General features: G+C 55.6%; 1 protein-coding gene across 4 annotated transcripts in view; it reads left to right on the top strand.

Annotated features, from left to right (window-relative positions):
* The window catches only part of AFAP1 (actin filament associated protein 1), a 149,670-nt gene extending 128,340 nt beyond the window's left edge, over positions 1-21,330 (top strand). For 2 of the 4 annotated variants that reach the window (XM_059887569.1, XM_059887568.1), the window contains exons 14-18: positions 4,983-5,097; positions 10,039-10,203; positions 11,891-12,081; positions 13,315-13,479; positions 16,188-21,326. In XM_059887569.1, the coding sequence (XP_059743552.1) occupies positions 4,983-5,097; positions 10,039-10,203; positions 11,891-12,081; positions 13,315-13,479; positions 16,188-16,214 (663 nt within the window). In that variant the 3' untranslated portion in view covers positions 16,215-21,326. Of the gene's footprint in view, positions 1-2,099; positions 2,367-4,982; positions 5,098-10,038; positions 10,204-11,890; positions 12,082-13,314; positions 13,480-16,187 lie in introns of all 4 variants that reach the window. The other 2 variants (XM_024993299.2, NM_001206044.2) reach the window with 2 other exon arrangements.
* Positions 21,331-27,124: the final 5,794 nt, after the last annotated feature.

Raw genomic sequence — 27,124 nt, 5'->3', positions numbered from 1 at the left:
TGCCTCTGTCTCGCTGCCCCAAGGCCCCCTTGTGAACCTTGCCCCCAGAGGGGTTTCTCCCAGGGCACGTGGTGGGCAGAGTGGTGTAGAGAAAGCCAGGACCTCCACAGACGCCCGCCTGGGCCCCCTGTCCCCGCACTCCAGTTAATGCCACACAGGTTCGGGCAGCCCAGGAACGAGCACAGCTCCCGCTGGCCCCGAGCTGAGAAGCTGCCGGCTCCGAGACTCTGCACTGAGGAGGCAGTTGTGCACGCGCGTCGCTGGGCGGGTAGAGTGAGTGATGGAGCGTCCAGCGTTCAGGCTTCTGACTCCTTGCCTAAGGGCTCCTTGGAGATCAGGCCTCTCTTTAGACTGTCGTGCCCCCTTCCTGGGCGCGGTGACCAGGCCTTCTCTTTTGGAGGCGCCCTCGCTCCTCAGTTTGACAAAGTTCATACTTTTGAGCCTCGATACCTGCTGTTTTAGCAGCGTTTCAATTTCAGTGATTCTTTCCCTTCGCGTCTCCCCGAGGCCCGGGTGAACGTGCATCTCGAAAGGAGCTTCTGACAGGCGCTCACGCACTTCTAACCCGCAGGTGCGGCGGACCTTGTTTTCCAAGTTTTCCATGTGACCTAATCCTCTGGTATTTTAGGAAGAGGATGGTCCCGTCTAGACCGTCTTAATAACCCGGGACAAATATATGCTAGGTTGTCATTATGAAACACTCACATCCATGTTTATCTGCATGTATTGTTATTTTTAGATTATAGATGGGTCCCCAGCACACAAAAATAGACGCACTGAAGTGACTGCAGCGGAACGAAAACATTCCTACAGTGAAATTTTAAGCCTTTTCTATTTTTATAACAAAAGGCCGTAATTGCATTCTGGCAGAAAGGAACTCTGCCAGGATATAAAAATAGGCTAAAATAAGTATAGTACATGAATTAATATTTTCTCTCTCTTTTTTTTTTTTTTAAATGCAAAGCAATTTATAAAGACCTTTAAAACTTAAACGAATCTGGCCGTGGTTGTGAGTTTGGGTTTTAATTTGTACTTTAATGTCCATGTTCTGAAGTGGCTTGTAGCTATTTTAATCCTTTGTATAAAGGTTCTCCACTGAAGCAGTGCCATTGTATCAATTAATAGTTTGAAGCATCCTGTTTTCTATGGTGATTGGATTTCTTTCTTGTAACAGCCTGTGATTTTGGCCGTTGCACTTTCTTCAGGCCTAACCAAGTATGGGATGCTGGGGATGCTGGCAGTCATGTGACCCACAGAGCGTACACCCGAAGCCCGCATGGCAAGCTTGGGAGGGTCCGCGGGTGGTCTGCGCCCAGCCTCTCCTGGCCTGGGGGGGCCTGAGGTGCAGACGCTGAGGGCCGTGTAGTTACAGACTCGGCCCTTCGCTCTGGCTCTGCCTCCTACAGCTCCTCCTGAGCTCCATGCCTTAGTCTCCCCTACTTTGTAAGATTCCTGGCAGAATTCTGTGCATCGTGCATCAGTTTTACTGTGAAATAAGATAAAGTGCTTCCTGGTATCTTAAACTCACTATTGACCAGGGGATTTTTTTTCGGAAACCAACGCCTGTCACCAGTAATCTGTTGTGTAAGTGACTATCGATACATCTCCCGTCAGCAATGCTTGGGTGATGAAGGATGTATTAACACATCTCTGATCAAGAAGTTAACACATTTTTTCAGGAGAACCAGAGCCCCTGATCTCCGGATGGACCCCAGTTCAGCATCCTTTTCCTTAAATCACGTTGTTCCTGCTTCCTGGATCAGGAGGACTTCCATGTTCTTTAAAGACATGTCAGTTTTGGTTTTTTATCCCCCCAACCCCACTTTAACAAACAAAACAAAACAAAAATATCATTAGCCAATAACCCTGGGAACAATTTAAGGAAAAAAGATATCTTAAGTCCCCAAAGGTAGAAAGGCTCTTCTGAATCAGTTCACCTAGTCGTGTGTGTGTGTGTGTGTGTGTGTGTGTGTGTGTGTGTGTTGCTGACAACAGCGTGGGGCATGCATGCGTGTTCCGGGGTGCTTGCTAATAACATCTCTTGTGCTCTGCTTCCTGCGGCTGGGGCGCCAACTAACCACGCGCTGTGTGTGTTCCAGTGGGGCCCCGACGACGACGTTCCCGCGCCCCGCAACCGAGGCCTGGGAGAAGAGGCGCTCTATGATAACGCCGTCCTGTACGATAACTTGCCGTCTCCGAAAATCTTTGCTCGCTACCCTCCCGCTGACAGGAAGGCTGCTAGGCCGTCTCCTGACAGGCTGTCCTGTAACCACTACAAACACCCCGCCTCCTCCGGCCTGCCCTCCTCCCCGTCTGTCACTAACACCTCTTCCGTGGGGAGGGTGTCTCTCGGGCTCAGCTCACAGGTACAGCACCCCCCTTCTGTCGTCTCCTAGAATCTCTCAGTCACGCTTCTCCTGCAGGGCCTGGCGGCAACAGGGTATCCACCAGCTCGCCGTCAGTGAGCCCCATCAGGGGTAGAGCGCAGTCTTCCCCTCAACTAGAGTATGATCTGCAAATGCACTCAGCGTCCGGCCACCCAGGGACGGGTTACAAGAGACGCAGAGCTTTAACCATGTTACGTACCAGCCCGACTAGTTCAGGGGGCTGCCCTGGGGACTCAGAGGTCAAGAATCTGCCTGCAATGCAGGAGACCTGGTTTCAATCCCTGGGTCGGGAAGATCCCCTTGGAGAAGGAAATGGCAACCCACTCCAAGTATTCTTGCCTGGAGAATCCCACGGACAGAGGAGCCTGGCGGGCTGCAGTCCGTGGGGTCGTAAAGAGTCGGGCACGACTTACCAACTAAGCAGCAACTGCAAGCCCCTGGTTGCGTTGTCTTTCACCTGCTCCCCCCTCTCTCCATTCAGAGTTCCCCAGGGAACTTTGTGAGTTACGGTGATTAGAGCCAAAGTATTAAAGAGGATAGGGCGGTGAGTTTCCAGATTTCTGAGCTGCGGGTTCCTTTCCTGCGTTTTCGTTGCTCGTACTTGAGGAAGGGTGGGCTCCACTGGCAACTGCTTTCAGACCTTAGAGCAGGATTAATCCCAGGATTACAGTAGGCTCCCGTCATGAGTATAGGCGTATACTCCCTAAAATGGAGTAGGTAATAAGGCTCCTGGATGATCACGGAATGGTCCGGAATCTTGACATTGAGCGACTGTCCATCCCACACCTGACACTTGTGGCAAACTGTGGCGTTTAAGTGTAAATATTAATTTTGTGTTTGCATGCATTTAAACTAAGATCCAAGTGGTGCCTGGAAGAATACTCTACAAACATAAAGCACAGGACCACATTTTAAATTATTTTCTTTTCCCTTCAGTTTTTGGGGTAATCTTGAGAAAATGATGAATGCCAAGTAAGATCCTAGAATTTCAGAGTGTGATAGTTTATAGTGGTTCTTCCAAACCCGCTCTTTTTATCAAAGTTCTGTAGGAAGGTTTTTGTGTTTTATTTTTAACAATAGCTGGAGATGCTGATTCAGTGAGTCTGAGGGCCCAGTCCAGTGCATCTTCAAACATAAGTACTTACATAGAAAGTTTTTTTATGAGTGAAAATGATGTGAAAGTCACTCAGCTGTGTCCAACTCTTTGCCACCCCATGGACTGTACAGTCTGTGGAATTCTCCAGGCCAGAAGACTGGAGTGGGTAGCCTTTCCCTTCTCCAGGGGATCTTCCCAACCCTGGGATCGAACCCAGGTCTCCCGCATTGCAGGCGGATTCTTTAGCAGCTGAGCCACCAGGGAAGCCCCTGACACTTAACTTATGAGCACTTAGGTAAAAAGTCTCACAGGTCACATGCTTCACTTACTAGGTGAAGGTATTGACATGTCTTTTTATTGGTATTGGAGTTCACTTTGGTAAAAATGATGGGACAAAATATCGTATCTTATCGTATCAGTGTCCCCTGATTAGTTTGGAATCACTTGACATGTGGTTCGTTTGTGTTTCGTTGTTGTTCATGTTACTTTCAAGGGGGCAGCACATTTGCAAGCCGCTTACCTTCAGCTCCGTGCCCTCATTTGGCCATTTAGTGGGCCCGCTACCCTTAACACACACCTGCTGTCCAGGCTCTCGGTGTGGGCGCTGTGTCGTTTAAGCTTTTTAGGAGCCCTGTGGGTGGCATCCGTATCTTTACGTTTTCAAATGAGCATGCAGGCTCAGAACGCGTTCATGAAGCGCTCAGCACCTCCTAAATGATGGAGTGGGAATTCGAAGCCCCGCCCTGGCCCCCCACAAACCCAGGCTCCCAGCAGTAAGAAACGTGCGTATGGAGGAGCCTGGGCAGACGTGTGCTGTCAGCCTGACCGTCTAACTGGATCCATGGCCCAGCTAGGGCGCGCACACATCCGTTGAGCAGAACGCAGCCCGGGTTGGCTTGCAGCCATCAAAGAAGTAGGGATACGTTGAATTATTCTAAAATCCTGTAGTGAGTTAAAATGCAGTTCATACTGTTCCTGTATTTAGCTTCTTCTGCTTCCTTCCTCAGACCCCATGAGCGAATCAAACGGTAGTTATTTATCCAGTTAGGACATCAGTATAAAGCCCTGGGAGCTGAAGACTTAAGTGCACATGGTCTGCTACTTCCCCAAAGACCATTCCTCCACAGTAAAAGCTGGTTATTCTTGGAAGCAGACTGTCAATAACCTCAGCCCAGTGCCCTCAGAAACCCACAATCTGTGCCTGTGTCTTGATCGGCGTATGCCACCTCCCGGTAGAAATGGGTAACCTTGGCGCACTCCAACTGAGGACATCCTAGGGTTCCCTGTTTGCTCCGAACCTCAGTGCTAGAACCTTCTTAGCCACTCCAGGAAGTTCACAGCCGTCCAATGTTGGGAAGCCAGACCGGTGTCTACCAAACACCTGCACTTTTTTTCTGTCTGTGCTCCATTCGAAAGAGTCAGAGACTGAAACAGTTGACTACAAAAAACCCCAGAGGTGTTTGCTTGCTTTTCACTCTCCCACATGTTTATTTCCACAGTCGAAGGGTAAGAAGCCCCCCGTGGCCTCCAATGGCGTCATGGGCAAAGGCAAGGCTCTGAGCGGGCAGCAGAAAAAGGCTGACTCGGCGGCTGGCGTGAAGCGGACGCCTTCGAGTAAGTCGACCCTTCCATCTCCCATGTTCTGGCTTTGGGTGCAGCGTGAAGAGCTGGGGCTGTGTGGCTGTCTCCCTTCCCACCTGGGGAGGTGGAGAGTGCCAGGTCTTGCGGGGGGCGGGGTGGGCAATTGAAGAGAGAGATCCGTTCACACCCGGATCTTTCCTTGTCTGCTGGGTTGCGGAATGGCCGTGACTTTTAACCTGGCTCTTCGGTTGCTGCATACGCAAGCAGACAGAGCTGGTTCAGCTGTAGACCTGCTCCTGAGGTAATTCTGGGTTCGGGAGGCGGTGCTGCTGTGAGGGGTCCTGGTCAGTGGGTCAGACTCCTCCGTCTGTGTCCCCAGTCTACTGGGTGAGCCACTTGGGTTGAGTCTCATAAGCTGTCTGAGCTCAGTCTCTGTGTGTGGGAGGCGTAGAAACGGTCAGCCGGGGCCTCTGGCTGAAATCAGAGGCTAGCACGTGTCCCTCAGACCGCAGGAGCCGTTCAGGGTCTGTAAGCCGTCCTGCTCCCCCCACCCCGCTGTGCTCTCTCTCCTTGCCGTGTCGTCCCCTTGGCCCCACCCCAGATTGGGGCGGTGGCATCGTCCACCCCACTGTTCAAGTGTAGACGCAGGTTCAGGGCGTTGATGAGGCTCCCCAAGGTCTCCCCGAACCCGTGCACGGACCGGGTTTCCAGGCTGCAGATCCGGCAGGGGCTGGACTGAGCAGAGGAGCCCGCCTGCGCCCAGCATCCTTCGTGATCCACAGACGCATGCCTCCAGGAGCTCGGTCGGCGTACGCGTTTGTATTTGCTTCCGCCCTGGCTGTGTTGGATCGCTCTTCATCCAGCCAGTCGGGCAGGGTCTGCGGACGGCAGACCAGGCAGTGGGTGCCCGGGGTTCTGTCCCCAAGGGTCCCACAGGCAGACGCTGCTCCAGACAGGCCTCAGCACGGGCTCTCAGCGGGCCCTGGAGCGCCTCGCTGAGTGTGGGCCTGTCGCGGAAGTTTCCCCGGGAGGAACGTGGGAATTAAGAGCTCAGTCTGACAGGACCACCTGGGAAGCCGGGCTGACACATTCTGAGCTGGGCTCGGCACAGCTCCCCGCAGCTAGTAGCCGCAACTCCACGTGACTCGGCACCTGGCTGCCGACCTGCTGAGTGCCAGGGGCTTGATTTCAGACTCAGCACTCGGCAGGTGAGACGGGGCTTCGTGCTTGGCCTCTGGTGTGCACAGGCCCGCTGTCGCTGTGGGGGGCTCGCGGCGCCTGCCCTGGGGAAGCTCGGGCCTCCCGCACGTTAGCTCCCCAGCTCTGCCTTTCTCCTCAGACATGGTCTCACTCCCCCGCTGGGCCTCCTCGTCCTCACTTGTTTAAAGTGCCCTTTCTGACCCTGCTTTCCGGGCAGATCTTATTTCCCTCACGCAGTCAGGTGTCTTTACAGTCTCTTAGGCCCACCTGGGGGAGCAGGTGGGGGACAGAGCAGCGTGTCTGCAGTGCCTGGTGCTGCAGAGCCTGGGCTCAGGAAATCCGCCTCCTCCGTCTCTCAGCACTCGCTCCGTTCTGTTTCCCAGTCGCTCTCCTTATTTCACGAGGCCTCCGCCTCCTCCGTCTCTCAGCACTCGCTCCCGTTCTGTTTCCCAGTCGCTCTCCTTATTTCACGAGGCCTCCGCCTCCTCCGTCTCTCAGCACTCGCTCCCGTCCTGTTTCCCAGTCGCTCTCCGTGTCTCACGAGGCCTCCGCCTGCTCCGTCTCTCAGCACTCGCTCCCGTTCTGTTTCCCAGTCGCTCTCCTTATTTCACGAGGCCTCCGCCTCCTCCGTCTCTCAGCACTCGCTCCCGTTCTGTTTCCCAGTCGCTCTCCTTATTTCACGAGGCCTCCGCCTGCTCCGCCTCTCAGCACTCGCTCCCGTTCTGTTTCCCAGTCGCTCTCCTTATTTCACGAGGCCTCCGCCTCCTCCGTCTCTCAGCACTCGCTCCCGTTCTGTTTCCCAGTCGCTCTCCTTATCTCACGAGGCCTTCGGTAGGGAATCCTCGCTACCTTTGGTGACATCCGGTGATGAAGAAAGAGAAATTGCAGTGTGGTTTTGCCACGTCAGCCTGTTGCATTGCATCCCGGGTGGCATTTATTTCACGGGGCCCAAATGATGCGGGAGGCGGTAGGCAACTGTACACAGCTTTGTCAGGAAACCGCTTAGATCGGAAACGAGCTTGCCGAGTTTGGACTGCGCTCTATTTGTAGAATATGCGGTATCCATGCCCCTGAGAGCACGCTTTACTTTCAAGCCTTTTTAAGATTTTTCTTTTTGATGTGGGCCATTTAAAAAGTCTATATTGAGTGTCTTACAATGTTGCTTCTGTTTTATGTTGCGGTTTTCTGATTCTGAGACGCGTGGGATCTTTGCTCCCCAAACAGGGATTGAAGGGCCCCCTACACTGGAAGGCGAAGCCTTAAGCCCTGGACCGCCGGGGATTCCCTTCCGTTTCAGGTTGTTGGCTTGGTCATTCTCGCGCTGTGATCCTTTTACTACCATTCTTTGGGCGGGGGGCGGGTGGGGGGGCATTGCTGGGTCTTTACTGAGGGGAAGATTGAGCCAAGACTGATGGCTGTGTACCTGCTTCCGTAATGCAGTTTCGTGCAGACACCATGGTTTGCCTTGCCAGAGCTGGTGAATGCTGGGTTTAGGAGCGGCGCTAGACGTGGCTGGAAAGGGCTCACCGTTGCCTGGGAGGGTGGACAGGGCTCTGGGGGCTCCGTTATCGCTGACTGGGATGAGAGCTGCTGGGGAGCGTCCACCACCCCCCAGGCGTCACGTGGTCCTGTCAGAGGGAGGAGTTTAATAGGCATTGACTGTGTTGGGTTTTTTTTAATGTACAAGGTAGGCTTTAGCACTTCTGCTCTGTGCGGGGTGAAGCTGAGGCTCCGGCAGATTAGCTGCTGGCCCGCAGTCATCACCTCTTCCCTGGTGCACTGCCTTCATCACTGACCATGACACCCCTTGCCTCCCCCACGGCTTCTCCCCAGAAGTCATTTCCAGTTTAGTAACAGTGTCAGACCTGCAAATAAACCACTGTGGTATCTCGTGGGATGTGAGCTGCCAAGGGCAGGGGTGCAGGAGGCCTGAGTCGTCAGGTGTGAGTGGTTAGCTTCAGGGGTATCGGGAGACCCTGGGAGCTACAGAATTGTTTCATCGCTCAGTCATGTTCCACTCTGCGACCCCATGGACTGCAGCACGCCAGGCTTTCCTGTCCTTCACTGTCTCCCGGGGCCTGCTCAAACTCATGTCCTTCGAGTCGGTGATGAAATCCAACCATCTCATCCTCTGTCGTCCCCTTCTCCTCCCGCCTTCAATCCCTCCCAGCATCAGGGTCTTTTCCAGTGAGTCAGCTCTTCGCATCAGGTGGCCAAAGTATTGGAGTTTCAGCTTCAACATCAGTCCTTGCAATGAATATTCAGGACTGATCTCCTTTAGGATGGACTGGTTTGATTTCCTTGCTGTCCAAGGGACTCTCCAGAGTCTTCCCACAGAACTGTGGCCCTGACTATTCTGGTAGGGTAGCATAATTAGAGGAGACGAGCACAGGCTCAGGGTTTAACACGATGCCAGCTAGTGGTGTGATGTTGGCCAAGCCTCTCAACTGTCCTTAAGGCTAGTTTCCTCTCTGCTCAGTTTTCCGCTCTGTGTTCAATGAGCATTTATTTACCTAGTGCTCATTCTGTGCTTGCTCAGAGTTCTGATGAGCGCTAATTTACCCTCAAAGCAACCCAGTGAGGGCGTCCTGGTGGCTCAGCAGTGAAGAATCCACCTTACCGGACACTCGGATTCCAGCCCTGGGTCGGGAAGATCCCGGGAGGAGGAAATGGCCCCCCACTCCAGTATTCTTGCCTGGAGTTTCCCATGGATGCAAGGAGCCTGGTGGGCTACAGTCCACGGGGTCGCAGAGTCAGACGCGACTGAACGAGTACAAACAACAACCACCACCCTGTGAACTGCCCGCTCCTGCTCCCCCGTCGCACAGGCGAGGAAAGGGGGCCCAGAGCGAGGCAGTGCCTTGTGGAGGCCACACAGCGCGGGCAGCAGGCTGGGCCCCTCCCAGGCCGTCAGGCTCCAGATGCGGCTCTGCACGCCCCTGCGCTCTCTCACGTGTGCACGTGCCAGCAGATTCCTGCTGTGATCTCTGCACGCCCCTGCGCTCTCTCACCTGCGCATGTGCCAGCAGATTCCTGCTGTGATCTCTGCACGCCCCTGCGCTCTCACGTGTGCGCGTGCCAGCAGATTCCTGTTGTGATCTCTGCACGCCCCTGCGCTCTCACGTGTGCGCGTGCCAGCAGATTCCTGTTGTGATCTCTGCACACCCCTGCGCTCTCTCACGTGTGCGCGTGCCAGCAGATTCCTGCTGTGATCTCTGTCCACGCCAGGGGCCAGCCCTGCCACTCCTGGAGGGGGCATAGGTGCCGTCAGAGTCAGTAGAAGAGTCGACAGAGCCGTTGTAAGGGTCAGACGTGACGGTGAGAGGCCTGCGTGCACCAGGAGATTATTTCTGGCGCCGATAGACCCCTCTTCTCAGATGGCAGAACGTGTGGTTCACTCTCGACCTTACTGAAGAGTATACGTGGCATCCTGTCTCGATGGGAGGAGTTAAAGAAATTTCCTAATATCCTTTTCTTTTTTTTTGCCTTTTCATACTGTCCCTGGTGTCGCAAAGAGTCGGACATGACTGAGCGATTTTGAACCGAACATCCTGTTTTCATCTTTGAAATTCGTTTCAAAGAATATCGGATCATTGGAACCAGTCACTTTTCTGTTTGGTTCAAACCCATCCTGTTCTTTTTCCTCGTTAGATTAGCAAAATGACTCGCTTTGAGTTTATTTTATGGAGCTGGCGGACTAAATGGGCTTTATGAATTGGCCCGTCATCTGCTTGGTTAAACCTAATTTCCTACCAACGCTTTCTTGTTTGAAAGATGCCGACCAGTACAAATATGGCAAGAACCGGGTGGAAGCAGATGCCAAGCGGCTGCAGGCCAAAGAAGAGGAGCTGCTGAGGAGGCGGGAGGGCCTGCGAGACAGGCTGGCCCAGCTGCGCAAGGAGAGGAAGGGGCTGAGGGCGGCCATCGAAGTGAACACCGGTACGCGGGGCCCCCTTCTGCGGGGCCAGCGCCTCCGCGCAGGGTCTGCTCCTCACCGGGCTCTCATCCTTCCACGTGGTGCTTCTCGCAGTTCCAAAGCCTTGCTGGAAGCCCGTGGCAGGGGCCACGGTGTGGAGTAAGGACCAGGCAGGTCGGGGCCCCCTGGCTGGGGCCCGGGTGGGTGCCGGGAGCTGTCCCAGCCTCGGGTGCTGACGGCCGGGTTGTCGGAGGCATGAGCCCCAGGGCTCCGGAGCTCTGGTCCCTGGCTGTGACGGCTGTCTCAGTGGGAGGACACGTCGTCCACAGAAGCCCAGGTGGTAGGCCCCCTGTGGGGCTGGAAGGAGCCCCCTGTTCCCTGCAGAGGGACCAGCGAGAGCGGGGTGGTGGCGCACTTGCGGATGGTATCTGGGAAGAGCCCAGGGGGATGGGAGCAACCCCAGGGGTTCAGTGGGGAGGAGGGCACCCCAGTGTGGACTGCAGCCCGTCTGTCTCTAGGTCAGACCTGTCGTCAGGCCTCCTGTAGGTCAGGCCTCCTCCTCAGGGGAGCTGGGCGAGCAGTGCCTGGCTCAGGGGTGGGCGCTGCAAAAACGTCTGTCCGCTCCGCTCAGGGCTGAGTCTGATCCTGGGGTGAGGATGACGCTGTCAACTGTGATCCTTTGACCTCGGGTTGGGGGTGGGGGTGAGGAGGAGGGACGCAGAGACCAGGGTGGTTTGGAAGGGAAGCTCCTGCTTTCCATCGGCGTCTGTGCCGGAGGAGCTGGCGGATGTGCCGCAGTTAGTCGGCAGCTCCAGCCGTCCCTGACTTTGTGCCTAGGTGATTTTTTAAGAAGGAAAGCACTTTCAGAGCTTAAAGGATGGGAGGCCGGTGTGTGCCGGTCTGAGATAGCCTGTAGGAGGGGCAGGAGGTGGTATCTCCTGTGAGACGCACCGCCCCCAACCCTGGGACAGGGAAAGGGATCAGAGGCTCAGGCAGAGACCTGAATGGGAGCCCCCAAGTCAGCAGGACGGGAGGAGAGTCCTTCGCTCCGTGTTTCCAGTTTGCAGGTTAGTGAAGATGCAGACAGATTAGACCAGCTTCGGGCCTGGGAGAAGAGAGCCCTCGTGTGCTGCCAGGCACCAGGCTGGGGCCATGCCCATCAGTCAGTTAATCCTTGGGGTCAGGTTCCTCATCTGTGCAATGGGCACATTATCTGCCCTCCCGTGTCACCATGACACATTTCAAATAAGATAAATACAGTGAATGTGCCGTATTCCATGGAGACGTGAGCTGTATTATATTTTGAGCACAGGGGAAATTAAGATGATTCGAGTAGAGAAAAATGAGAACAGAAAAATATTCAGACGTTTCAAGTCAGTGACACCTTTGGGAGTCACCTAGTCCAAATTCCTCAGTTTAAAATGAGGGTGTTGAGGTCCAGGCCCCAAATTCCTGCCGTTTGTGAGCATCAAGGTCTTCTACTTCCCAGTCCATATTCTCCCAGCTGCATGAAGGGGGCATTTGGGAAGGGACCCTGTTCCTTTCAGGAACTGCTGGATTGGAGTTTGGTGGGAAAGACTCTAGTTGGGTGGGGAGCAAGAACCCCAGGGTTGGGCCGAGCGCCTTGCAGAGGGTCCCCGAACATCCGTCCTCGGATGCTTGGAAGTATTTGCCTTCAGCTGGAGCAGTAGTGTTCCTCTGGGATTCCAGGCAGGAAGACCCAGGTGGTCCTGGAAGAGAAGCTGAAGAAGCTGGAGGAGGAGTGTAAGCAGAAGGAGACAGAGCGCGTCAACCTGGAGCTGGAACTGACGGAGGTCAAGGAGAGCCTCAAGAAGGCCCTGGCTGGCGGCATCACCCTGGGGCTGGCCATCGAGCCCCGCTCAGGGACGTCCAGCCCACAGGTACAGTCCACCTGCTCCCCAGGAGAGGGGCCAGGCATGCTCTCCCAGGTCGCAACTCATCCCTGTCCCCCAGCATCAGCCTCGCCAAGACACAGCTCACGTGCCCACCCGAAACGCGTTCCTTGGCCATATTTCAAGGTCACGGACCCTGAATTTTTTCTTCTCTGTCTCACTGAACTTTTTTAAAGGTGGTGGAAACCCCAAGTTGTTTTCTTCCCTTTGGCAAAATCTGAGTACAATATTGGGTTGGTCAGGTTTTTTCTGTCTGATGTCGTGTCTCTGGGTGCCAATCGCTGCTCTCGGTTTCTGGGGTGACCCCACGTTCTGGGCTTCTCCCTTCCTCTCGAGGGTCTCCCACTCAGCCCCCTCTTGTCAGCTCTCCTTCCCTGTGCCCTACCTCAGGTCTGCTCCTCTATCTGGAGGGCCCCTCCTGGGACCCCAGAGCTGCCATCTGCCTGCGTGCGGCTCTCTGCCTTGTCCCCACCCCGACCACAGCCTGGGAACAGCAGCTTGCCATGAGGCACACCTGTCCTGGGGGAGGGCACGGGCTGCCCCCCTCAGAGCCCAGCTTGGCTTCCTGGGGGGTGGACAGAGCGGCTCCCTCCTCCCCACCCCACCCCTCAGCCAGAGTGGCCTTTGAAGGCATTTCCAAGTGAAGGAAAACGTGGGGAAAGCTGGCTGCAGCCCCTAGGGGGGTTTCTCAGCGACCCCTGGGAATGGTCACTGAAGCACTGTCCTCCTAAAACGACGTTCTGTGCGATCTAACCAGTGTTCTACATCACACGTTACGCAGCGAGCACAGGGCGGTCAGTCTTCGAGACCTCGTTTGGGGAAGGACAGCAAATTACAGGAGCAGCTTGCGATCTCACTGGGGACTGGGCAACCGCAGGTTCGCTCCGCTCCATCTCAGGACTTGCTCTGACCTGTGGAGACCGTGCTGTAAGCGGTCAGGCATCCTCCGGATTGGACTGTGGCACCCCGTGGCTTCAGCATCAGTCCTTCCAGTACATGTCCAGGGTTGGTTTCCTTTAGGATTGACTGCACTGAGCTCCTTGCGATCCCAAGAGGCTCTCCAGAGTCCTCTCCAGCACCACCACACAAGAGCATCAGTTCTTCGCTTGTCATTTTTGCCTATTTCCCAAGCCTGTTTTCTTCATCAAACATTTCCCTCATGGAAAATACTGCAGACCTGGAACCCGCACCTCACCCAGTGCCTCCTCTTTCTGTTAACAGTCTCCGGTTTTCAGGCATCGGACTCTGGAGAACTCGCCCATGTCCAGCTGTGAGACCAGCGACGCAGAGGGCCCGCTGCCCGTGAACAGTGCAGCCGTCCTGAAGAAGAGCCGGCCGGCCCCTGGCAACTCGCCCTGCCGGGGCCACGTGCTGCGGAAGGCCAAGGTGAGCGCCCACCCCGCCCGCTGGGGGAGCGGCAGTGCTGAAGGGGAGCAGGTATCCTGGGGGGGGGGGCGGCGACCCCAGCGCCGATGCAGGCAGGAGGGGTGGGGGCACTTCAGCGCTGAGTTTGCTGGGGATGGTGGGGGGCTGAGGAGCTAAGCATGGCCTCCTGATCTGGTTCTACAGCTTCTGTATATTAGATACTGTTCCACGAGTATCTTCCCAGTTCTTTTCTAAAGTCAGACCCTCCTTCAGGAAGCCGTCCTTTCAGAGTCAGGAACGGCCAAGACCTGGTCTCTAGGCCTATGCCATCTGTTGTCAGGAAAGCCTGCAGCTCTGGTTCTGCCTCCTGGCTTCTTCTGACTTGTGTCTTCTTTGATGAAGCAGAGATTGGCCAGGTGACCAATGGGATCCTTAAAACAACAACAAAAAAGTCAAGGCGTGCTCTTCTCCAACCCCTCTCCAGCCTCCCCACCCTCACCCCATAAACCTCTGCCCGAGGGGCCATCCTGTCGTGCCTTTCAGCTGTTCGCTGGCACTGCCCACTGAAAAGTTTTGATGCCAAACTTAAAATCTCAGAAAATTAAGCAACAACAAAAAAGCTGTAGATTATCAAAGTGCGCAGTCCTGGGTGGTGTAGCTGGCAGTGTGTGCTGTGGTCCAGTCACCCTGCTTCATCCGGACGGGTTTCATCTGCCCCGACGAACGTGGAGGCCGGCGCCCTCCCCTCTCTCCCTAGTCGCCCTGCTTCATCCAGACGGGCTTCATCTGCCCCGACGAACGTGGAGGCCGCCCCCTCCCCTCTCTCCCTGGGACCCTCTCCGAGCTGCCGTCTCCTTTGTTCTCTGGCGGCTTTGGAGCCCAGGGCAGATCAGCTGGGAGATACTGTTTTCTGGAAAGTGGATCTGGTGTTTGATAAGAGCCGGAGTGTTGAGCATTGGCCGCTCGCTGCTGCGTTCACGGGCGGGTCCGTGATGGTGGCGGTTATAAACAGCATCTGCACTGTCTGCCTTCATAGCACACGGGTTTGACCGAGCCTGTGTGTGTTGGTAAATTTGGGGAAAAGAATGATTGTGTGCCATTGGTTACTTTGCTTCAGTTCAGTTCAGTCGCTCAGTCGTGTCCAACTCTGTGACCCCATGAATTGCAGCACGCCAGGCCTCCCTGTCCGTCACCAACTCCCGGAGTTCACTCAAACTCACGTCCATCGAGTCGGTGATGCCATCCAGCCATCTCCTCCTTTGTCGTCCCCTTCTCCTCCTGCCTTCCATCTTTCCTTAGCATCCGTTAAGTATTCTTAGTTTGCAGAGGAATATGTTTTGAGATGAGGAAACACTGCAAACAGTGTCAGACTTTATTTTTCTGGGCTCCAAAACACTGCAGATGGTGACTGCAACCATTTAATTAAAAGACGCTTACTCCTTGGAAGGAAAGTTATGACCAACCTAGATAGCATATTCAAAAGCAGAGACATTACTTTGCCAACAAAGGTCCGTCTAGTCAAGGCTATGGTTTTTCCTGTGGTCATGTATGGATGTGAGAGTTGGACTGTGAAGAAGGCTGAGCGTCGAAGAATTGATGCTTTTGAACTGTGGTGTTGGAGAAGACTCTTGAGAGTCCCTTGGACTGCAATGAGATCCAACCAGTCCATTCTGAAGGAGATCAGCCCTGGGATTTCTTTGGAAGGAATGATGCTGAAGCTGAAACTCCAGTACTTTGGCCACCTCATTCGAAGAGTTGACTCATTGGAAAAGACTCTGATGCTGGGAGGGATTGGGGATAGGAGGAGAAGTGGACGACAGAGGATGAGATGGCTGGATGGCATCACTGACTCGATGGACGTGAGTCTGAGTGAACTCGGGGAGTTGGTGTTGGACAGGGAGGCCTGGTGTTCTGGGATTCATGGGGTCGCAAAGAGTTGGACACGACTGAGCGACTGATCTGATCTGATCTGATGTTTTGCCTGAGAGATATTTAGAATTGAGCTGTCCCACAAAGTCCCCCTAATTATTTGCAGAAGGGAAATACGATAAGAATATTCCCTTTTTTTCTTTACCGTCAAAGAAACAAGTGTATTACGGTTCTGTAGCTGCAGGCTCTGGAAGGCTACGTCTCGCGGGCCTGCCCTCACTGTGCAGGGCGTGTGCTCTGCGCGTCCCCCTCACGATGAGTGTGAACTGTGTGGTTTTGGCTGCAGCAGACGCACAGCTGGCCACTCAGACCAGCCCAGGGCCTCCCCGACGGAGTGGGGTTGAGCGGGGTTTTCCCGGGACTCCCAAGCATAGTGACTGGGGAGCCGTGGCTGGAGGAAAGGGGTGGTGGCCCGGCCCGGCTGCTGGGAGCGTCCATCCACCTGTGAGTGCATCGCACGTCTCTGCTCCCACCTTGGCCTTTCTTTCTGGGACTCCTCTAACTCATCCTGGGTTCTCATCGAGAACCATCATCCCAGGCAGTGTTCCTAGGGTAATGCCCGACTCCCGAAGAGGGCTGCTCTGAGTGTGAGAGGGTGTGCCCGCAAAAGCCGGGGAGTGGCAGGTTGCCAGTCACAGGGTTTCCTGGTGTGAGGAGGGCTGACGGGCCCCGACCTCCAGCTCTGGGCTGTCGCATCCTCCCCGTCTGGGCACCGGCGCATGCGGGAGGTGGCCTGGCCTGCCCCGGCCCCAGGCGTGCCCTGTGGACCTGTACATGCCCCCTCTCCCCTCGCTTGGCAGGAGTGGGAGCTGAAGAACGGGACATAGAGCCGGAGGACGCCCGGCTCTCGCAGCGTCGAGTGACCGCCCTGCGACTGCGCTCCGGTGCCAGGACCCAGGCCCACTGCACGTATCCTCTCTACTGTATAATGGTTCCCTTTAAAGAGATTTACTTGTAACGCTTTGGCTTCCAACTTCATTTGTGAAAAGATGGCAAGGGGCGGAAGGTGGGGAGCCTCCCCCTCCGGCAGATGAAGAAGCCACAGCTTCCCACCCAGGTAGATGACGGCTTCCACCCGTCCCCGCCCCTCCAGACCGAAGACCTGCAGGGACCTCGACGTGGACATGCTCTGCATGCTGGGCACAGCGTGGGCCTGCGGCTGCCCGCTGCTCAGCTAGGCGCCCCGGGGACACCCCCCCACCCTCCACCGCCCCCCGAGTCTCACCAGCGCCTCCCCCACACCTGGTAAAGTCACCACAGAGCTATGCTATGAAGCAGTTTCCATCTGTTTTTATGAACATTTTGTGAACGGATGATTTTGTCACCAGGACACTCTTCTTTAGGCCTTAAGGAAACGCCCTCTCTGTCCTGGGTTGCACCTAGCGCCCAGGGCTTGCCGGAGCTTCTGGGTCATGTTTTGTCCGTGGTCTGTCCCGCTTTGGAAGGGCGGCAGAGGCTTTCGGCGCTTCACGTTCTGTGTGTCCTTTCCTGCTTTTTCCAGCATCCACGCCCCCTCCGACTCCCTCAGAGCCAGCGGGTGGTCTCAGAGCCCTGGGCGGCCACGGGGTGACGGTCACACTCGTTCCCCAGGGGCCTGGCTGCCAGGCAGGGCCTCTTGCAGCATCCCTGTCTGCCTCCTGTGGGATGTTTCTAGAGCCTGAGACGTGACGGGGACAGGCCTGTCCACAGGGGGAGGTCATCTGGGTCTGAGGACCAGGCCAGCCCTCCCGTCTGCAGAGGGACCTCTCAGGAATACTCCTTGTGGGAAGCATGGCCACTGCCCAGGACAGCCATCAGTCACCCCGGAGCCCCCTGCACGCCGACTGAAGGACCAGTCACACGCGTGCACGGGCTCTCTGCCCCCCGCCACCGGAGCGGGCCTGGTGTCCGCTGCCCCGCGGGTGTGTGTTGTCAGATACAGGAGCGGGAAGCGAGCAGTCAGCGTCCTGTGACCACGTCCTGGTGCTCACGTTTTCTGCAGGCCACACAGTCAAGGTTGCTGTCGTCAGCAGGGTCAGAGTGGCCCCCGAGGCTGGCACGGGCCCTGGCTGGCTTTACCGACCACAGCAGGGCAGTGGTCTTGGTGCCTAGGAATTTCGCAGCAGAACCGGAAGCTGTTTACCTGGACCATGTGAAGTCACTCAGTCATGTTTGACTCTTTGCAATCCCATGGACTGTAACCTACCAGGCTCCTCTGTCCATGGGATTTTACAGGCAAGAGTACAGGAGTGGGTTGCCATTTCCTTCTCCAGGGGATCTTCCCGACCCAGGGATCGAACCCAGGTCTCTCGCCTTGCAGGCAGACTCTTTACCATCTGAGCCACCGGGGAAGCCTGTTTCCCCGGAGCCCACCTGAAAAGCCTGGATTTCAGCAAAGCCGGCTGTCTGGTCTGCGAGCTGCGGCCTGGCGCCCGACGCTCAGGTTCATCCTCCGTAGTTGGTACAGCAGGTGAGGGCGCGTCTCACCTGCACCCGTGACCCCGACCCCCGGAAAGCCAGCTGGGAAGTGAGGAGCCCATCTCCCCAGTGCCGCTCCCCCTGCTCTCCCGTCCACGCAGGAGGCTGGAGCACATGGCATCATATGAAGCGGAGTTTCCATAAACTGTGAGCCGCTGTGGATTCTCACTGCCTTGTGGTCAAATGAACATTCTCCGTCGTGGCTCTCCGGCTCCTCTGATTAGTAGCCAACTTTGTCCAAGACGGTGGTCAGGCTTCAACTGTTACTGAGAAGGGAAAAGGTGATCTTATCCTGGTGCAGGTGGGCAGAGTCGACCAGCGCTGGGCTGGCTGGCAGCGGTCGCCGCGACCACCTCTGTGGGTCGCACCTGAGGACAGCGGTTGGCACCGGAGGCAGGATGTGGGCCCTGGTCTTCAGACTCCCGGTTACGTATTTCCTGCCTAAAAACCCACGTTTTTAAATTCACTTTCACAACCATAAGCCTTTTAAAGAGAACGGAGGATTCAGCCCTGTCTTGTTCCCCGAAGCCACGTAAAACGGGCCCTGTGGGGGTCAAGGCCGCCGGCGTCGGGCTGTGTGATGTCGTGTGTTTCCCTCGACATCTTAGATTTGATCAGAAAGTTAAGGCATTTGCTTCAAAATAAGTTATTTATTTGTATATGTTCAGTAAGTATAGGTTTTAATTTATATCTGTACATATTAGACACACTGTGGACATCCTGTCAGAATCCTGGCAGCGACAGCCATCTCCGTAGCCCACCCGAAACATGGCCCAGGGGGCTGCCCCCTCACCCCGGGGGAGACCAGGAGGAAGTGGTGACCAAGCCAGCCTCAGGGGAGAGGCAGCCGGCCTGGACCCTTGCTCCGGGGTGCAGGCCCCCATCCCCTGGGAGAAGCGGATCCTTGGGCCATGTCCCCATCCCTCCAACAGACGGTCGTGGTCACAGAGTGCTCGCCAAATAGGATCCTGACCAAAATGAGATGAACGTGGTGGCTGGACCAGAGCCCTGGCGTGAGACGGTCCCCTCCCCAGGGTCTCGAGGTCCTTCCCTTAGGACATGGTGACCGTCAGCCTCTCAGGCTTCTGTTCCTGGCTCTGTTTTGGCAAGGGTTCATCAACCTTGAAAATCCCCTCATTTTCACGTTTTTATGAAGTGAAGTGAAAGTCGCTCAGTTGTGTCCGACTCTTTGCGACCCCATGGACTGTATAGTCCATGGGATTCTCCAGGCCAGAATACTGGAGTCAGGTAGCCTCTCCCTTCTCCAGGGGATCTTCTCAACCCAGGGATGGAACCCAGGTCTCCTGCATTGCAGGCAGATTCTTTACCAGCTGAGCCACCAGGGAAGCCCAAGGATACTGGGGTGGGCAGCCTATACTACATTTTTATAGTGTTTTCATTCATTCACCAACCTTTTGCACAGACATAGAGGGCATGCCACGTCACCCTCGACGTGGGCTCAGGAGGTGGAGAGGACCGCTCCTCCCAGGCCACCAAGGGTTGAGCAGGGCCAGTCTGTGGGTCTGAGGAGCCAGCAGCGCCCCTGCCTCCCAACAGCCGTCTGTGGAGCCTGGCGGGCCGGGGCACCCGCACACGCATCTCCCCAGGCTCCTCTCCCGGGACCGTGGGGAACCAGTCGTGGCCCCTCGGTCGCACACGCATCTCCCCAGGCTCTTCTCCCGGGACCGTGGGGAACCAGTCGTGGCCCCTCGGTTCGCACACGCATCTCCCCAGGATCTTCTCCCGGGGACCGTGGGGAACCAGTCGTGGCCCCTCGGTCGCACACGCATCTCCCCAGGCTCTTCTCCCGGGACCGTGGGGAACCAGTCGTGGCCCCTCGGTTCGCACACGCATCTCCCCAGGCTCCTCTCCCGGGGACCATGGGGAGCCAGTCGTGGCCCCTCGGTTCGCACACCTTGGCTTGTCCAGCTGGACCGTCCCCTGGCCCATCTCCCTGGTCCCTAAGCTAGTTTGGGGTGTTCTCGTGAAAACCCAGGATGACCCTGATGGGCTGGAGACATGCCAACTTGGAAAAATCTGTCACAGAAAGTGAAAGGCGTGTGTCCTGGCCCTGGAGACCGGCCCCCCAGCGAGGGGTTTCAGGCTCCTGTTCACTGAGACAGACTGCTGGGCCTGTGTTTCCCAGGGGAGGGCGCAGGGCCGAAGCTGGGCTGGGCCTGAGGGTTGTGGGCAGGATGCTGTTGTCTGCGGCCCCAGCCTTTCTTGCCCAAAGAGTAAGTGTCAGCACCCTGTTTGGAAGGAAATGTAAAGTTTGCCCACGGGCAGCCTTCACCAGCATCTGTCCTGGGACTGGAGCCTTCGCGGCCTGGCCCAGGGACAGGCACTCGGGCAGGGCCTCCCCGACATGTCTGTGTTCCAGCCCGGCCGCTCCGCCCAGCGACACCTCCTCTAGGAGCCAGAAGGACGCCCAGGTGTCTCCACCTCCGCTCAGCAACACTTCAGTATTAAACTATTGCCTTCCTCTTCCCCCCCCCCCCCCCCAATTAAGGTTTTTTAATGGAAGAATAATAATTTCAGGCCATGGCACAGTTTTAAAGAGGGTATTTTGTTGTTCTTGTTGTCCTTACTGTCTTCTTATCCCCATGATGGACTGGGTTGATACTGTGAAATAAACTAGAAATAAATTAACATTTTCATGCCCTGCCCCCCTGCAACACACACACACATACACATACTACACACAGCTCAGCATCCCAAAACAAGCAGCAGCCTCCTGGTGGCCCCGAGCCCCAGCAGGGATGCCTGTCCTGTGTCCTTGGTAAAGACGAGAGCGCTTCATGCGCGGGGAATGTTGGCCTCACATGCACCCCATCTTTTGTGAAATAATCCAGTTATGTCCTTCCAGATAAACCCAGCTTGACAGCAGACAAGCATCACCAGGTATTTCTATCCGTTGCCACGGAAGAAACTATCCAGATAGAATCATCAGATCATATTTCTTAGGGACCAGAGGTGTTTTTAATAAGATAATCTTTGATTTTTTTTTTCTAAAAATAAAGGAAACACTAACTTTAAACTTTAACATCAACTTTTAAATTATGCGTGTTCAGCATTGATTGACCATGGCTGTGAGTTGTAAAATGTTTTCATATTAAGAATGTAATTATTTCCTTATTGTATTTTTTAAAAGCTAAAGTCATATTTAAAATTCTCTTTGAAACAGGCAAAAAATGGGAAAGGTTTTTTTAATTAAATATGTTGGCAATGTCCATTTTAAATAACTGTAAATATATTTTCACTGTTTCACCATGTATTTAATTCATAAAGTAAAAAAAAAAAAATTTATCAGAAGAGACTTGCATTGGAAATACTCACTTTCAGTCCATTTGCCCGATTTTGTAATGGCTTCACTTGACTTTTCTGCTTTGCTATGGATTTTCTAGTTTTACCCGGTGTAGCCCGCAGACTGGCGCCCTCGGGCGTGCCATCTTTGTGTATGCTAATAAACTCGACTCTCCCAATCCGGCCTCCGTGTCTTGACTGACTTGGTTTGTGGGCGGACGGGAAGGACTGTCCGCTGGATGGAGTTTTACCAACAAGGCATTTTGCTTCCCGGGGCTTCCCTGGTGGCTCAGACGGTAAAGAAAGTGCCTGTGATGCAGGAGACCCAGGTTCGATCCCTGGGTCAGGAAGATCCCCTGAAGAAGGAAATGGCAACCCACTCCAGTATTTTTGCCTGGAGAATCCCCATGGACAGAGGAGCCTGGTGGGCTACAGTTAATGGGGTTGCGAAGAGTTGGACACGACTGAATAAGACTAACGCTTTCATTTTGCTGGCCGGGTTGAGAAGGGGTATAAGGAGGGGTCGAGGTGGGGCACGTGTTTTGTTTCTTTGGCAAAAATCTTTCATGAAAGAAGCATAGTGCTTTTAGTAGCTTTTAGCCCAAGGACCCAAATATTCAGATCAGGCAGCATCTGTGTCCCTTCTGAATGCAGCTCTGTGCCCGGCGCCAGAAACAGGGCCGATGAGAAGTGACTGTTCTCAGGGCGCCTGCTCCAGCCAAGGGAGACAGTCATGTCCGCAGTGTGGAGTATTCCAGAACCACAGGAGAAGGAGCAGCTGCCTTTGAGGTCGCTGCCTTTGGTGGTGGGGTTTACAGGGCTTCCCTTGTGGCTCAGCTGGTAAAGATTCCGCCCGCAATGTGGGAGACCTGGGTTCGATCGCTGGGTTGGGAAGATCCCCTAGAGAAGGGAAAGGCTACCCACTCCAGTATTCTGGCCTGGAGAATTCCATGGACTATACAGTCCATGGGGTCGCAAAGAGACACAACTGAGCGACTGACTTCTGCAGGGTGGGTATTTGAGCTGGGTCATGGTGTTTAAATAGGAGTTTAGCAGGGGGAGAAGGGCACCACAGGAGACCGTGGTGGAGGGCGAGAGCAGATCCGGAGAGTGGGTGGGATCAGGCCGCGGGCCTCCTGTCTGCAGAAGGGGGTTGGGGCGGGGCCCCTGTGGAGAGCATCCAAGCCTTTTGGTGGAGTGGGGGGATGGCCAGGTTTCTGGTTTTAGAAAGACCACTGCCAGGGGGAGGGCAGGCGCGTGTGGCGCTCGGACCTCAGGGCCAGGAGCGGAAAGGCCACTGCTGGTGCACAGCCCACTGAGGGCTGATGGAGCTCAGACGGAAGAGCCCTGAGGGCTGGCCAACCTGCTGCCTGACATGGAACCCAGGGGAACAGAGCTTGGCCAGAGTGGCAAGAATAAGGTGTCGGCTTGGGCTCTGCAGGACGCCTGGGTCACCGAGGAGGGGTGGCCTGTGTCTGTGTGTGACTCGGAGACCCAAGTCATCACCCACCAGGACCCAACCTTCCAGGACTTTTTTTTTTTTAGCCAGGCCATGCAGCATACAGGATCCTAGTTCCCCGACCAGGGATTGAACCCACAGCCCTGCGTTAGAACTGTGGCGTCTAAACCACTGGACCACCAGTGAAGTCCCTGGACCCCCTTTCAGAGGTCAAGGATCAGGTGACCCGGGGGGGGGCTCCTTCACCTCCACTCTCCCCTCCCTGGGGCTGGGCTGGGTATTGGCTGGTCGTGCCCCTGGTAACAAGGGCCCTTCCTTTGCTAGAAGGAAGCAACCGCCCTGAGTCAGGTAAGCTCGCTTCTCCAGGCCCCCTTAAACGACAGGAAGGTGATGGCCTGCATGCTCTCAGCTGGCCTCTGCCCTCCAAGCCGTCCGCCAGGGCAGTCCTCTGCCCACCCTTTGCTGTCCAACGGCGTGTGGTTCTGCTCGGCGAGGGGCCCAGTTAAGCTTCGTTAGAACCAACTTTAACTGACGCTTTTTCCTCTGGCTTGCATGTGGGCCACGTCCTGCAGGCTTGCAAACGCGAAGGAAGCGCCTCTTCATCTCTTTTAAAACTCAGCAAAAGGGACCCCAGAGTTCTTGGTTTTTCTTTCTACAACCAACGGAGACAAACTTGAGGATAGTTATACCTCCAGCTGTAATTCTAGGAGCAGGCGACAGGAAGCCCTGATCGGCATAAATCAGGAGCCCGACTCTCTCAGGGGAGGCAGGGAAAACGTGAGCTGCTGTCTGTGACCCAGGAACTTTTATCATGGGGACTTCATCAATTTTACGATGCTGTTAAAAATGACTATCTTTTCAGGGACCAGCTAGCCAGAAAACAGAGCAGGAGGCACGATAGGGATGAGGAAGCAGGTCAGGTGGACTCACCTCCAGGCCTGGGGGGTGGTCCTGGACACCAAGAAGTCGGTGTGGCCTGGGACAGCCTGCACGCCCAGGGGCGGAGGGCAGGGCATTGGAGATTGCCTTGTTCTGAGGCTTTGACAGCTGGGGCCTCACTGTCCCTGGAGGCACGGCCCTTCCCGGGACCGCTCAGTTCTTCAAGACATCGCCCGCAAACACCGCTTTCACGTGTGAAGCGACCCGTCCGGAGTCCACACCCCAGCCACCTCCTCTATGAGGTTCATACGCTCCGGGACCACTATCCCCTGCCTTCATCACCCCCAGGCCGGGTGGTGCCCAGATTACTCAGGCCAGCCCAGCCCCTTTCCTTCCTGTGAAAACTGCAGCAAATGAAGGCGCTTGTCCTCATCTCCCCCTGCCTCTGGCTCCTGACTGGCCCCGGGTGCTTCCCTGCGAGGCCTGGCCCGGCCTGACGTGGTGCCGCATTACGGGGAACGGGTACTGTGACAGTCTTACCTCCTGATCCGCCTCGCAGCCCCCGTACTGGGTGATGATAAAACCTACGGTTTGAACACCCCAGTCTGTGGGAAAGGCACGCTGAGTATCGTGTGATGGGAGATGCCCGTCCGTGAAACGTCCTACAGCCTCCATAAGACTCTCGTCGAACGGAAATCCTTTCCTCCGTGGGTTCTCTTTCCATCGGGATAAACACTGTCCTTTACTTCAACTGACCATGCATTCATTTCCTCATTCGGGGATGGTTTACTGAAACCCCTATGGCGCCTGGGGCCCTGGAGATGCAGAACTCTATAAACATGACTGTCAGCACTGGCTGCTCACCAGAGCTGGTGATGGACGCGTGTGTGACCCGGGCGACCTCGCTAATAAACACGTAATTATAAATCGTGAGATGCCACAAAGACACTCCCCCACCACCGCCCCGTCTTCTGGTGGCGACAGACTCCAGCCATGGCCAACCCTCCATGGGAGGCACCGAAGACCCATCCCCACCCCTCTGGATCAGGGGGACTCAGGGGTCCCCGGGGACACTCCCACACCGACCCGGGGAGGATGGGGGGTTCTGGGCACAGGGGGTGTTTCTTGAAAAACTCTGTGTTGGCCGCTGAGAACAGGAGCCATCTCCCCCGAACCCCAGCCGGATGAAGGCAACTCTGGAGGAGGAGAGCCCAGGAGGTGTTTGGTGTGACTCACTGATCCCGGTGTCCCTAGGTTTGGGGTCACGGACATGCCACTAAGTTCTCACCTTGGCCTCTGCGGATCAAGCCATAAACACTGCTGGGCCTGGCGGTTCAAGACTGACTGGAGTCACCGTGACAGTGGGGAGCATTGTTGCCGCCTCTCAGATCTAGACGGTCACACACCCGGAGCCCCCAGAGCCCAGGGGAGCTTGCAGCCATGAGGCCTGATGCCAACCTGAGTCTGTAAGGGGCTTTGCCCCCAACCTCCCCACGGGTGTGCACGCAGCACGTGGGCAGAGGCAGTGCTGGGGATGGGCGGGGAGCCCGCACACTCTGGGGGTGGTGGACACTGGCTCCCACCCCAGGCAAGTTCCTGGGGATCCCCAGTGCCATGGAGGCCCCCCTGCCAGAACCGGGGTTCTGGGGTTGAGATGTTTGGCGGAGCTTCGGCCTCTGCCTGGGTCAGAGGGTTTCTGCTGTGATGCTTCCCCTGGCTCCTGACAGTGCTGGGGATACAGCCCGGTCCACAGGACGCATCTCCTCCTGGTTTCCAGACCCAGCGGTTCCCGGGGCAGGGACCCCGCCCCCCAACTCCATCAAACGTTCTCTTCCTCCTAAAACAGTAAACAAAGCAGCCTTAGGCCCCAGAGGAACTGCAGGCCGCCATCCAGGACCTGGGAGCCGCAGGGCGGGGGCTCCGCCCACAGCCCCGCCGGGTTCTCCTGAGTTTTTCCGCCTGAGGGCCAGAGGTGAGCACTGCAGCTGCTGGTGAAGTTGTGCCACTTCTGTGGTATACGCCGGCTCCCAGCATATTAAAAAGCAGAGACATCACTTTGTCAACAAAGGGCCGTCTAGTCAAGGCTATGGTTTTTCCAGTGGTCATGTATGGATGTGAGAGTTGGACTATAAGGAAAGCTGAGCACCGAAGAACTGATGCTTTTGAACTGTGGTGTTGGAGAAGACTCTTGAGAGTCCCTTGGACTGTAAGGAGATCCAACCAGTCCATCCTAAAGGAGATCAGTCCTGAATATTCACTGAAAGGACTGGTGTTGAAGCTGAAGCTCCAGTACTCTGGCCACCTGATTCGAAGAGCCAACTCATTGGAAAAGACCCTGATGCTAGGAAAGATTGAGGGCAGGAGGAGAAGGGGATGACAGAGGATGGGAAAGTTGGATGGCATCACCAACTCAGTGGGCATGAGTTTGAACAAACTCAGGAAGATAGTGAAGGACAAGGAAGCCTGGTGTGCTGCAGTTCATGCAGTCACAAAGAGTTGGACAGCTTCATGGTGGCTCAGTTGGTCAAGAGTCTGCCTGCAGTGCAGGAGACCTGGGTTCAATCCCTGGGTTGGGAAGACCCCCTGGAGGAGGAAATGGCAACCCACTCCAGTATTCTTGCCTGGAGAATTCCATGGACAGAGAAGCCTGGCGGGCCAGAGTCCATGGGGTCCAAAGAGTTGGACACGACAGAGTGACTAACCTCCCTTTGTTCATTTCATTTAGTGACTGAACCACCCAGTGCCTGGGAGGCAGGTGACCCTTTTGTTCTATGCCTGTTGGTGAAGTTGCTCCCACCTGGCAGGAAGCAGCTGCCCTCACAGGTCTAGGCAAATGCTCCAGCTCTTTCTAAGCAGACAGGGAGGCTGGCTTCTCTTCCTCCAGAACTCCAGCACCTTCAACCATGCTGGTCAGGTCTGGTGGGGAGAAAACAGCAGGTCCTCTCCACGCCTTGGTGGGACGCAGGTGACCAGCTGCCCTGGACGCGGCACACACAGAGGGTTTCAGAAAGGGCGCCGGAGGCATGTGTGACCATGCACAGGCTGGTGACGAGCAAGTTGGGAACCGTCTTTGAAACGCCTCGGTCTTTGGCACGAAAGCGGGCAGCTCTGGAGAACTTGACCAGAAGCTGCTTGAATCTCAGGAACTGCTTGAAAGTTCCCAGCAGCCGCCCGTAGAGGGAAACAAAAGGCCTCCAACCACGCGTCCATCACACGGCTACCTGTAGCCGCCTCCCCAGAGGCTAATTCTGCTCCTCTCTTTTCACTCTCCTGCCTCACCTCCCTCCAGTGGCGTCCCCTCCTCCTCAGCCTGTATCTCTTCTGTCTGGTCTCAAAAAGGCCACATATTCTGACATTTCGCACTGAGACACAACGCATGCAGTCTCTAAAATTTCCTCCAGCTTCCTTTAATAAGCTCTTCTGCGCCAACCTCGCTTCTCTCTGAACCTGCAGGGCAGCCCTCCAGGGGTCTCAGATGCAGGATTGTTCTTTGGGCCCCTTGAGGCTGTGGTTGTTATTTCTTTCCGGTTATTTATCCTTGAATGAACAGCACTCCCTCCAGACCAACCGTTTTCCGGTTCAGGAGCTCATGTCCTGTCTCCCCTCGCTGCATTCTTTGCTGCTGGGGGAACCCTCCTT

The sequence above is a fragment of the Bos taurus genome, chromosome 6 (genome assembly GCF_002263795.3).
Source record: "Bos taurus isolate L1 Dominette 01449 registration number 42190680 breed Hereford chromosome 6, ARS-UCD2.0, whole genome shotgun sequence".
In the NCBI taxonomy this organism is placed as follows: Eukaryota; Metazoa; Chordata; class Mammalia; order Artiodactyla; family Bovidae; genus Bos; species Bos taurus.
The sequence above is the reverse complement of the archived record's forward strand: the minus strand, read 5'-3'. Positions and strand labels throughout refer to the sequence as shown.